Source organism: Alligator mississippiensis, chromosome 1, assembly GCF_030867095.1.
Source record: "Alligator mississippiensis isolate rAllMis1 chromosome 1, rAllMis1, whole genome shotgun sequence".
Lineage (NCBI taxonomy): Eukaryota > Metazoa > Chordata > Crocodylia > Alligatoridae > Alligator > Alligator mississippiensis.
This window is the reverse complement of record NC_081824.1, coordinates 37836998-37850730: the sequence shown is the minus strand read 5'-3', so window position 1 is coordinate 37850730 and position 13733 is coordinate 37836998. Positions and strand designations below refer to the sequence as shown.

Below are 13733 nucleotides of genomic sequence, written 5' to 3'. Positions count from 1 at the left end.
TGCCCACCTCCCTCCCTCCCTAGGGGGGGCCTCATTCCTGCCTCCACTTACCTACAGGAGCTGCTCTCCAGGCTGCCTGGCAGCCATGTACATATACATGCACATGGCACCCCCCACCTGACCACCCTCCTCCCACTCCCCCCAGCCCCCTGCAGGCTGGAACTCTGCCAGCCTGCAGAGCTCTTTGCAGAAGTGCAAAATCTGCATGTTTCTCTATTAAAATGGGAAATCCATGTTTTTCCTTGTTAAAAGAGGAAATCCACGTTTTTTCTGTTTTCCCATGAGAAATGGAAAACCCAGACTGCTGCTTATGACTGGGGGCTTCTGAGGATCTTGACACTTGTATATTCAGGATTTTTGTGATGCAATAAAAATACCAGCTCAGTTTTTTTAGTGTAGTTTTTATCTTATTTTTAGTGCATAAAACCTTTTGAGTCCTGTCTTTGGTTATTTGATTCTCCTGTGTAATTTTCTACAAGCAACAGAAGTTCAAGGTCTCCAATCTATAACTTTTAAATTATTTCAAAGGAAAAAGTTCTTTTTCCTAAAATGGTACCTAATGTGGTATCCACTTACATGTAGGGTGATTCATGATCAGAACAGTACAGAAATTCAATATTCTAAATTTGAGCTATGCTTGTGAGCTAAGAGTTTAGTGGAAACAAATGACAAATGATCAAATTAAATGAGCTGGCAGGGAATGAAGACATGCTATGGAACAGTAGATGCAGGTAACTATTCGTATGCCCCCACATATTCTGGTAACTGAAAGCTAAGCCAAGTGGAACAGTATTACTTGACAAACTTGTGTATAGTGTAACTAGTGTAATAGTGTAACTATTACTTGACAAACTTGTCCAGCCCTGTCGTGCCTGTCCTCGACCAGGCCCTGTGCAATGTGTACAGTGTGTGCTGGCCCTGGTCTGGGGCACACACTGCATTAGGTACCTGTGCTGGTTGCAATGCATGAGGCTGGTCTGTGGGCCCAATTTGGACCAGCCTCAGAGCCAGCAGGCAGAACTGGTTCAGTAGGGCACTGCATGCCCTGTATTGGACCCCTATGCAGCATACAGTGCACATGCCAAGTTCAGCACAGCAACTCTGGTGTGGGGCTTGAGCTACACGTGGGGCATGGGGCTGGCACAGGGGGCACACTGCATGATGCCTGCTGCATGTGGTGCCTGCACCAGACTAGTCCTGTGCACTAGCTCCAACACACAGTGACAGTCTGTGGGCTGAATTTAGACTAACCCTGGAGCCAGTGCCCTCAACTAGACCCCATGGAACTCAGGCACTGGGTACAGCTCCATTTGTTGTAGATAGCATGCACCAGAACAGCTCCATGTGCCTCACATGGTGTACAGGGTCAATTTGAAACCCAAAGGCCAGATCAAATGGCTCCATAGACTGCATCTTTGACACCCCTGACCTACTACAATGTAATTGCAGGGACCTAAACTGTCACCACATAGTGGCTTTCTTTCATATGGCATCAGCTATCAACTTCCAGATCTATAAGCCACTGTCTGGTATCATTGCTCAATGTGTGGATTCCATCTGTCCCATCTGGGCATTTGTAAAGATTGCAACTTTCGATTAAGTGCTGTGCTCTTTGCTGGACACCGCATTCACACTGGGGGTGTCCAAGTTCTTTTTGTGAAGTGTTGCTTTGAAGTCTTTGTATCCAGAACTCAATCTGTTCAGATTGGCCCATGCTTGTTTTTCAAAGTGGTGCCTAATGTGAGACTTATTTGATGGCAGTATAAAACACTGTAGAAATAGGTCTGACCTTTCCCAGGGTTTGGCCTACTCCACTGTTGCCCATAGGTTTGGTTAAGCATCTGCAATCTCTTCCAGGAGTTTGTGGGCTTTATGTATATAAAGTTTGTGACTTTTAAGCCTCTTAAGTCTCAATCTGTTCAGGTCCTCAGTTTCATAGTTTCATAGTTGGTAGGGTCGGAAGGGACCTGAGCAGATCATCAAGTCCGACCCCCTGCCAAGGCAGGAAAGAGCACTGGGGTCAAACGACCCCAGCAAGGTGTTCATCTAACCTCCTCTTAAAGACCCCCAGGGTAGGAGCCAGCACCACTTCGCTTGGAAGTTGGTTCCAGATCCTAGCCACCCTGACACTGAAGTATCGCCTCCTGATGTCTAGTCTGAATCTACCCTCTGCCAGCTTGTAACCATTATTGCTAGTCACTCCTGGTAGTACTCGGGGGAACAGGAACACCCCCAATGCCTGCTGGTCCCCTCTGACTAGTTTGTAACAGGCCACTAGATCCCCCCTCCGCCTTCTCTTGTGGAGGCTGAACAGGTTCAGGTCCTTCAGCCTCTCCTCGTAGGGCCTACCCTGCTGGCCCCTGATCATGCGAGTGGCCCTCCTCTGGACCCTCTCCATGTTGTCAAGGTTTGGTTGGCCTTCCTGACCGCGTCCCCACACTGCTGGCCCATGTTCATTTTGGCATCAATAATGACTCCAAGATCCTTTTCTGCCTCTGCACTGACGAAAAGGGAGCTCCCCAGTTAATAGCTGATAGAGCAGGTGATTTTCATCATCTCTTGCCTCTACTGCCAGTAATGGTGTTAGGATCCATCTTGTATCATTTGGTCTAATGCCCTAGAGTACAGAGAGTACACCTGTAAGTTGTGCAGCCTGTTATAAGTCTCAGCATACTGTTAAGTACAGTGTCAAGCTTTTAGTGTGACAACTTATGCACCGTCTAGGTGTGCAATATTTTGCTGGGGCATATATCATTACAAGTGCAGTGGTTCTGAGCACTTTGAAGTTGATATCCCATGTGTAGCAGTTGTTCCATAGCAAAATCTCATCCCTGTTAATGTGCAACTTTTTTTCATACCTATATTATATATTAAATAAAAAGATAACCCTTAATCATTTATATTTAATGCATTTCCAAGTGTCTAATTGGCCCCATGGGAAATTAGGTGAGGAGAAATACATGGTACTTGCAAAAATCTTCTTCCCATTCAAAAAGCACATTAAAAGAACACATTTTCCCCTGGGAACATAGTTTTGTATTAATCTCCATTAAATAAAACTCACAGTAGTGACTCCATAAATGTCTGTAATGCAGATAACAAATAAAGATATAAGTAATTTAGTTTATTTTGAAAATATAATGACATTTTAAAAAATATGTGATTTTGGAAATATAAACTTATATTACTGAAATATCAACCAGATGCAAACATCTTGAATGTATCCATTAAGTTCCTTGTTTATCTGCTTTTCCTAAGTCTGGACAAGGATATTTATACAACACTACATTCATACAAAAGCACTCATAACAATAAACACAGGAGTTCTCATAACACTGCCTGGCATATGTTGGACAGACCTAAAGAAAACAAGCCAATGTGAGAGCTAGATTTCATTCCCACCTCACTACAGATTAGGAGATAAGAGAAGGAGAGCAGGAATATTGCATAAAAACAAGCAACAGAATCCACAGGATAACCAAAACAGAACAGCCCGGTATGCCTGCCTTGCCATGTCATGTCAATAGGTGACAACACTGCCTCTTCATGGCTCAGCATGATTACACATTGATGTGCCTCATGACACAAGCATAGAAGTGTGAAGTTAGGACACCGTGTCTTGATTATTTGCTCATCTTCATTTGGTAATAGAGTTATCCTCCAACCCTTCAAGGTTGAGTAGGACTTACGTAGTAATGTATTTGATTCCCATTAATTTCAATAAGGATAATATTCTTCTTCACAGCAAAACTTGACACAGACTTTTGTGCTCAATAATCCTTTAAACATCTGAGGTCACCATATATCAGTAATCATGTAGGCATTTAATAATGACACATTCCACCTAACAAGCTCTTTGTTACATACCAGATTTCATTATTTTTAGTGGACGATAAAAATGAGTGTAATTAAACCTACAAGCACTTAATTAAAGGTCACTTAAACTGACTGCAAGAGAGGCCTTAAGAAGACTTCAAATAGATTTGCTCTTTCCTGGAAACTCTTTGAGGCATAGTCCTGCACATATACAATATTATGTATGTAATTAACATTGGAATTGTGCAAAAAATGATAAAGTAACTAAATTGACCAGCCTCTTTTATCAATGAATGTAAAAATAAACTTAAGAAATATTCTGAAGTGCCCAAGTCCAAAACTGAGATCCTTAAAACTTCTACCCTGAAGGTGCTGAAACTCCATAGGCACCCCTCTATGTGACATTAAATTTCTGCTTTATATAACAGCTCAATGGTTTAGACACTCAGCTAGGAGGTAATCCCATGTGTTTTATATTAACCAGTAACTGGATAGAAAAGTCATTAGAATAGGAATCGGAATGGAGGTTTCCACTTTCCCAGGTGCTGAGCTAAACAGTTACACTCACACTTAATTTTTGTCTGTTATTATGACTAAGAACTACAGGAGAATTTTGTAATTGTCCCATACAAAACAGAAGAGCTTCAAAAGGTTGAGTTTAGAGGCCTATGCTGTCCCAATTTCCCCAAATTAATTTTTATTCTAACTAGGGAGACATGGGCTTGAATCATGAGATACAGGCAGAGTACAGAAACCTATGTTTCTTATATCCTCATTGAGGTCTTATGTAAAAATGATCACCACCATAATGAAAGGAAAATCTGATGTCTCTGTGGGACAGATGCTTAATTCTGGCAAAGACTTCAGGACTATGAATTCCAAGTGGGGGGGGGATACCTCCTTGCAATCAAGAAAAAGGTGCTTAGATAGTGAGACTTTTCAAGGGCTTAAGACACATCCGTTCTCTTCCTATTGGCCACCTTACATAATGTGTTGTCTCTAGGGGTGTGCAAAGCAGGGAGTATTTAATATGGATTTGGATTTGGCTCAATTTGGAGGACAGTGATTCAATTCACTGATTTGGATCATTGTCCTGATTCAATTTGGCCAAATATAAATCTGAAGATCCAATTCCGATTTGGAGAATCAGAGATCGGCCATAGACAGAGCTTTATGTTTTGTCTATGTACCTCAAGGTACTAGGCATGGCTGGTGATCGCCGAGATGGTGAGGCAGATGGAGTGTCCCATGGGAGCATGGGGGGGATGGTCCCCCAGGCACTTGGCAGCAGATATGGAAGTGGACCACCAGAAATACTTCTGGTCCACTTCTGGATCTGCTGCTGAATGCACAGAGGACACCCTCCCACAGCCCCCGGTTCAGCGATTGGCCGCAGGGGGATGCTGGGTGCCACCCCAGACCCAGGAGGCACCAGTCACTGAGCCAGGGGGCAGAGAGGTCCCCTGTGTGCTCCACGGTGGATCCGGAAGCGGAACGAAAGTACTTTTGATCTACTTCCAGGTCTGCTGCCAAGTGCGTGGGGAACCCACCAGCGCTCCCGTGGGATGCTGTATCCACCCCACCAGCTCAGCGTTCATAAGCTAGTACTTTGAGGTATGTAGAAAAAACATATAAAGCTGTGTCTATGGCCAAATTGTCAAATCTCTCCGAATCGATTCAGAGCCTTCCGATTTGATTCAGAGAGATTAAAGGGTCTCCTGATTTGATTCGGATTCAGAGATTCAGCCGCTGAATTGTGCTTAATCTCCTCTGAATTGAATCAGTGACTGAAGCTTTGCACAGCCCTAGTTGTCTCTTGTGAATCCCATTTTGAAGTACTTAACTCTTTCCTATTCACCGTAAATGAAGGCGCTTAACTCAGGATTGTGGATTTTGCTATGGAGGCCAAGCACCTGAAAGTTAAACACAGCAAAACTGAGCACTGCAGTGCTTAAAATGCCTTTGTGGATCAAACCCCCAATTTATTCAGCAGCCTAGTAACTTGAAGGGGCTCAAAGGACAACACTTGTAAAATGAGTTTAGACAGTTTACAGACAGGCAGTAAAACAGCAGATTATTATTACTGCATAATACAAGTTTGTGTGTGTGTGTTTTCAGATGCAATGTATGTGGTGGGTGGATGACAGAACCAGCTGATCGTTGCCTGAAGTTAATCAATAGGAATAAATCAATTAATGAGAATGTTGCAGTTACTAACTAATGCGTTTCAAAATATCGTAACAGCACCAGCCAGAAAGTTTTGTTCTGAATGACTGACACCTTTGAAAACTTTGTTATTAAAGTTCTTGGCAACTTGAGTATAGAACCCAGGCCATGGTCTGCTTTGGTTGAAGACAAAGACATTTCTGCAAACAAAATCTCCTGTGCAAGGCTCCATCTGTTTTATACTCATGACAAGTTACAGAGAGACAGAAGCTCTGTGATGAATGCTGAAGCAAAGTCATGGAATTAAATATTAAACAAACTGGACTGTTCACAAACAAACTAAAGTTCATCTGGACTAAGTCTTCTGTTTTTTTCTGGCTACATTACTGTAGCTGAAAATTAAATCTGCAATTTCACAATTTTTCCCACGTACCCCCCAGAGATGTCTTGTGTGCCCACAGAGGTATGTGTACCACAGTTTGGGAACCCCTGCTGTAGCTCATAGTGATGATGATACAAAGCTAGTGAATTCTGTTGCCATTAAGCATTACCTTGGGGCTTGTAACATCTGCTTGAGAAAAGCAAACAAACTAAAACGTACTGTTTTTGAACCTCAAATGTTTGGGGTTTTTTTGATAGGGAGAGGAATGGTGTGTTCCTGGGAATAAATCATGAGTCAAATGCATAATTAACGAGATGAGCATATCCCATTATTTTGCCACAACAATTTTATCCTCCGGTGCAGAAAAAAGCAAGGTCTTCTCGAGTAAAAAGATGTTAGAAAAAAGTAATTGAATACTATTTCTCAACATTGCTTAAGGAAAAAGGGCATATTTTGGTAGCATATTGTAAAAAAAGTTACTTCATCTGGTTCATTTTTAACTCTTTAAATATTATACTGAAAAACAAATCAAAGTCAAAACCATATATAAACAGGATAGCAGCTGACATCCTAAAAGACTTTTCATGAACGTTTCCTAGATTATATTAAATTTTAACTCTTCCTATTTAATTGTTTGGCAAAGCCAGTTACTTCAGAAGTACATTAATCACACTGCAGCTTTTAAAACTCTGCTGGACTTAAGGCAATTGCCACCTACGTTGAACAAAACCATTAAGGAACTTTCTAGTTTCAAGATGCACGGTACCTAGGGTTTGGTCACTGTATAGGGGTAATGAGTAACTAGGAGATGAGTAATATACATATAGGAGATGAGTAATTAAATTGACTTTAACAGTAACTTTTATCCCAAAATACAAAACTTGTGGTGAGGTCTCTAAAAGGATTTCTACTGGCAAGAATGATGATTTCATGGCTAATAGACCCAATGGTCCAGGTCACGATTCCTGCCTTCAGTACACCCTAATTCTGCTCTGCCACAAGTGTCCTTTTCCAAAATGTAGTTGGAAGAGAAACACAAATGCTTGTAGCAGTGGTCAAAAGTGAGATCTCCTGATAGTGTATTCATAGTATTTTAGCACATGGCAGCAAGTCAGGTGTTGACAACAGGTAGAAGATGGGATTAAAAAGTGAGAGTAAGATCATTTTTAAGAGTAGGGGGGGAGGGGAGGCTGAAGAAATTATATGAGAATGGGAGGGGGGTGGTCCCCAACACTGTCCTCAGTACCTCTGTGCAATTTATTTTGCGTGCAAAGTAGGGATGTGAAAGGTTAAATGGTTAAACAGTTAAACGGTAAGTATATTTACAACATTAATTCATTACAGTTAATATTTATTTAGCACTGGACTCAGTCTGGTGGGGAAGGAAGCAGCGTATTGCTCCAGGAAGGCAGCTTGTTGCAGCATGCAGCTCCATCTCTGCCTCCCTCTCCCTACAGTGTGCCACAGATTAAAGATGGAGCAGTCAAAAACAAGCCAGGCTAGGAACTCCAAGCTATATACTTTGCTTGGAACAGGGCAGGGGTGTGCCCAGCTCCATATTACGGAAAGATCTGCAGAAGGAGATTGGGAGGGCATGGGGGAACTGCCCCACATATGCATGGGGCAATGCAAAGCACGCGCATGTGCACACACACACACACACACACACAGGGTGCTAGGTATGTGTTTTGAGATAACTGAGTAACTGATATAATTATAGGAGTTTAAACAGGTCATTATTTAAACCAATGGTTCCCAAATGGGGTCGCAATATCAGTAGATGGGCTCACGATAAACATACCCCCTGAGATTTCCGTACCCACAGCAGGGTGCAGGTCTGGAGCCGGGCCAGACCAGCTCCTGGTAGGAGCTGCCTCTATGGCCCAGCAACTGGGACCAGTTGTGGGAGGGAGTGTTGCAGGCATGGGAGGGAGTGTTGCAAGGTGAGGCAGGGCAGCGGCAGCAAAACAGAGTAGTGCCCATGCTGCTGCTGGGTGAGCAGGGGACACCTCAGCTTGGCATCCATGGTGGCATGGTGTGGTGCAGTGCGGCACTCCCTTGCTCCTATGCAGGTTCCTGACCACTAGGCCATTGAGCCCCCCAGGGAGAAGGCAGCAGGGTGGGGAGCCCTAAGCCTATAGCAGGCAACCTGAATCCTCCCCCGCACAGGCTCTGTGCCAGTAGTGCTGCCAATGAAGGAGGGGATGGGGCTTTGGGGGGGGCCAAAAAGCCAAGCTTTGCATTTCGCTCCAGTCATGGCAGCCAGGGTTTGGACACTGATGGGGGGGCAGGGGGCTATAGGCTCTGGCCCTGGGGCACCTGTAAGGGGGGGGGGGGGCTGTGGATGGGGAATGAGGGGCACCTGGGGTTGTTTGGGGCTGCAGATTGAGAGTGAGGGGCCATGCTGAGAAAATGGGGTCATGCTGAGGAAAAGTTTGGGAAGCACTGATTTAAATGGTATTTACATCCCTAATGCAAAGTGACACCTAAAAAAGTTTTCACACAGGTTTTCTTGAGAAACATTTGGAATAGGGAGCTATTAAAGGCCCAGCTGCTAGTAACCAATTCCATCCATTATGTTACCTTCACCCTCTGTCTGTTCCCTGGAAGTAACCAGCAAATGTATAATGTATACTTTCACCACTAAAATAAAGCTCTATTACTTCATAAACCTTACATTTACTTGTTTCATTGATTGATGATTTTATGTCATCAATTGATATTATGTTTTATGTCATCAAATTATGTTATATGGGGAGTTCATTCTCAGCTACTTGTATGAAGCTGATAGTCTGGTTCTTTTATACAAAACCTATCAATGGGAGACAAAAGAAAATGTGCGTGTATCAAGAAGAAATCAAGTCTGTATTTGGAAACATGGCCCATTTTATTTGAACTGAAAAGCATTCATTACACAGTGCAAACAGTTCTTTGGTAAATTACTGATTACAATAAAAATAAGAAAGACTTTACTTAAGGTAACTTTTTAAAAAGTAAATAAATATGCACAATTAGCAACATATTACAGCAATATTCTCACAGTGGATACTGAGGAAATGGTCATCGAGCCACTGGCCACTGTTTCAGAAATGTTTAAATGGGTGCTGATTACACACACACTGAAATAAAGGTGAATTTAGACATTCCATAGTTGCTTAGTATGTTTTAAACTGTGGATGAAGCCCTGTTTTTCCTGAATGTTTTATTACCAGCTGTTTAGTGGAAGATAATTCAAGTTGACAGTTTTCTAAACATGTCTCAAATCTTAAAGCCCTCTTAATATACTGAATGAGTAAATACTGAATGGTGAACAGATACTCACTTTATTCTGAAGGGGGAAAAAATCAGATACATGGTACTATTATATAATATGAATGAACACTCTTTTGCCATGATTGAATCCTGAGCATGTTTAATTAAAATATAATCGGGGATAGAGGATGGAAGTGGTAACCTATTGGATATATTACTTTCACTCGTTTATACAACCATACAGATACTTTAATCATGATACTGCCTTAGCTTTAGTTCACCAGCCTTACCGCTAGAGAATACCTATTGTAGGGAACTGGAAGTTCCAACTTCATTGGGCTTGCAGGATGAGATATGTGGTATAGATTTTCATCAAAACCAAACTACCAGCATATCCAAAACAAACTGAAAGAGGAATGGCGAGCCCTACAGACCCTGATCATCAAAACAAGCTCGCCAAACACAATTTCTAAAAGTATTAAAATATAAGGTTACCTAAGTCAAAACTTTATGTAAAAAATCAATTCAAATATTCTTAAACATGTAAATTGTAGTACCACATGTATCTCTAACATACACCTTTGCTTAACATACCACTCATATGTACATATCACTCTTACTATGCCATGACAGACGTCTCTCTAGTAAGCTTGTAATATACACTGATATTGTCATAGTATGTAGATTATCAGATTATAAAACATTAAAGACAGTAATCATGGAAATTATGTGCCAAAATATTATAGTGGAACTTGCATGGTTGCTACAGATTAACTATTACACATTTATTCAATTTATCATGCAAATTAAGCATTCAGTCTGCTTACATATTTTGAAAGGACTCACTTGGTTACTTTTGTGCAGATTCCATTAATCACCAAATCCCTGATCTTTAAATCCTAACAACTAATTTAGAAGTCACTGAACATAATAAACTTCAACAGGACTTGTGTTTGAATAAGCACTTCAGGACTGAGCCATAAATTCTAAATTAGGGATTTTTTGGGAAGAAGCACTATAAATGAAATACAAAACAAAACTGTAAAATGAGGTATGATAGTTGTCCTTCACTTAATATAATATATTCTTCATAACAAGATGGAAAATTGGAGTGCTAAAAGGTACACAATTGGACACGTGAACATCCACCTAGATTCTATAATGTTAAAAATGTATTAAGTTGGAAAATAAAGTTAAATGGAGGATCAGTGAGTCGATATAAGGACTGAGCTAAAAATGTGTGTGTGTTAAACGACACTGGAGAAACCCTAAAAACTGAAATACCTCTTTAGGTAGAAAATGAGTAGTCAACTCACAATTAATTATTAATGTTTCATTGTTCTGTTTTTTTCACAAACAGTACCACAATATAGGAAAGAACCTATGATAATATGTAATATTACTCAGTAGGTATCTTTGTATACAAAATGGTACGCAACTTGTTTTCACATTTTCAGAACAAGACCAATACTAACTATATGTGTGAGCATGTCTGAGATTAAGAGACACATGTTCACAAACTTGATTTTGGATGGTCATTTTACAATGATTTAAAATAAATGAATCACAATAGTAGCTAAGCAGTTACATAGGTTTGGACAAAAATGGTTATGTTCATTTTAATATTAAATGCTATGTAGTATGATTTATTTACTATTTCCTAAAGTGAGAAACAAACCACATTCAAGACACTGTCAATTTTTTTTGTAATGCATTCAATTTTTAATAGCTTTCTAGGAACATGGCATTTCTTTCCCTTGTAATTTCATTTTTTTTTAATTTATCAAAATATAATTACCTTTTTATTGTATTAAAAGAAAGTTTTTTAACTGCAAACTTTCTTTGGTGATATACAAAAATAACTGACTACAGAATCCAAATGTAGAAATGGGCACAGATATTAATCCTATATTGGCCTTGTTCTGGGAACAGTGTTTATTCATATTTTGTTTTACATTTCCCTGTCAAATCTGAAAGTTTTAGAAGAGAAAGTGTAAAAAGTACTATTGAAGTTACTTCTCATAGATAGGAGATGGTGTACTAATGTCATGGTGTATTAATTTTAAGATAAATCAGTGTGGGTTCTCAACATTTGACAGTGTTCTTTTAGAAGTAGCACCAGTTTCAGTTTGACTAACCTGAGAAGTTTAATACAAAATTATTTGACCTATCGGCTTCATTTCCCTTTCAATATTTTTTGCATTGTGATTATCTTTTTTATGGGCAAGGAACAAAATAACACATTGTCTCACACTGTTACAGCACCTTTAGAAAGTCATCATGTAAATCCCGATTTCTTGCTGTCATTTTAAGCCTGTGGTTACCTGTAACTGCTATCAGCAGGCATTGATATACTTGAAAGAGGATGCAACCTAAATTCTTAAAAGAAGTTTTATGGCTTCTTTCCCTTGCTAATAGTTTGCTTTAAACAGACTGGACAGCAAGCTCCTTTGACCTTTACTGGTGCAGCACAGTCAGTTGGAGGACATGATTCTACAAAACAAGTAATCTGACCAACCTGGGGTAAGAAAAAAAACCGGTAAGCTTAACACATTATTTAGCCAGATTTACAAAACAAAACAAATACAGTATCTGTGCTACTGATAAGTGTTCAGAACCATTCTTTCTACTGAGATAAGTTCTGTATAATTTGTGGGGCGGGTTGCATGTTAAATTGGCTGTTAGAGGAAACTTGTAAATCTATCTGAACGAACCATATATAAAATTAATTTTATTTAAAAATATGTTCATAAAATTCAAGGACCCCACAAAACCAAAACTATTCCTCAGTATATTTACAGTGATGCTCAACCTACAGTGTACAGACTGAATCTGGCCAATGAAGCCATGTCTTCCAGCCTGTGGGGCTCCAGAAATTTGGTGGCAGGAGAGTGGTGCCAGCATTAATTGCTATGGCTCTGGTTCTGGGAGCCACAGCAATTAATGCTGCCACCATTCCCCTGCGAAACTTCTGAACTCATAGGGAGTGCTATGGGCCAGATGGCATGGCATACAAAGACAGATTTGTGGCAGGAGCTGGTGTGTGGAGTTGGGTCCGCAGTAGGATCCAACCCAGGGGGTTGGGTCTGCAGCCAGGGCTGGTGCGCAGGGTTGGGGCCGCAGCTGGGACTGGCCCCTTGTGCTGGAGGGGACTCAAAGCCTGGCTTGCCAGTGGATCCTGCCACAGACCGACCTCATGTACCGGATCCAACCTGTAGACTGGTCCCATGCCACTCACCTGGCCTGTTGGCTCAGACAAGTTGAGCACTATTGATATATTACATTATTTTTCCATTCAAGAAAGGTAAAAATTGAAATGTCAATATTATAGTACACAAACTTTTATTGAATGATATACTTCTAAAAAACTGCTTTTGAAAGGAGCTTATATTATATTGCATCATTCTTAATTGTACCTGACAATTTTGCAGGTATCAGCAAAACAGTGAATGGAAGTTATATATATTATAATTAATAAGTGTTTAAAGAGTATCTGTTTTCCTAAAAAAAATCCTTCAGATTCAAAAACGGAATAAAAATTGGGGGCACAAAATGAGCAGTTGAGATGCAAAAGCAAACCATGATATAACTTAAGCCCCGAAAGCCAATTTCAGCATACTCACTTTGCATTCACACATTGTACAAGGGTCTCTTTTCCAGGTTTCATTGGTGGAATATGATTTACCCTTTTCATCAGTGCAGTCAGTTCTACTGAGACGTGATTCAAGTTTCTTTATCTGAAAACAGAAAGAATTAAAATTAGGCATCAAATCAAAATAAAGCTTTTCTTGCTTAAGATACTTTACGTAGAGATAATACAAAAGGAGCATTAGTGAGCATCCTACTTACAACTTAATTAATACATTCCTGAAATACTAAAAGGTTGAAGGGAGAAAATGGAAAGAATCTATGCAATAGAATACTACCGTTTTCTTACTGGAGATGTGATGGCATGAATCACATGACCATTTAAGGTTAGCAAACAAAAACAACTGACAAGTATGCAAATAAATTCATAATTCTGTCTAAAGAAAAAGATTACAGTATTAGGCTATAGAATACTGAATGAATTGCTACTTTGTTGACAGCTGTCTCTTCTCCACCTTCCCTAACATTC

General features: G+C 40.4%; 1 protein-coding gene across 2 annotated transcripts in view; it reads right to left on the bottom strand.

Moving 5' to 3' along the window:
• Positions 1-9232: 9232 nt before the first annotated feature.
• The window catches only part of PXDN (peroxidasin), a 139574-nt gene continuing 135073 nt past the window's right edge, over positions 9233-13733 (bottom strand). For both annotated transcript variants that reach the window (XM_019492675.2, XM_019492676.2), the window contains 2 exons: positions 13240-13353; positions 9233-12134 (listed from right to left, as the gene is read on the bottom strand). In XM_019492675.2, the coding sequence (XP_019348220.1) occupies positions 12009-12134; positions 13240-13353 (240 nt within the window). In that variant the 3' untranslated portion in view covers positions 9233-12008. The remainder of the gene's footprint in view (positions 12135-13239; positions 13354-13733) is intronic.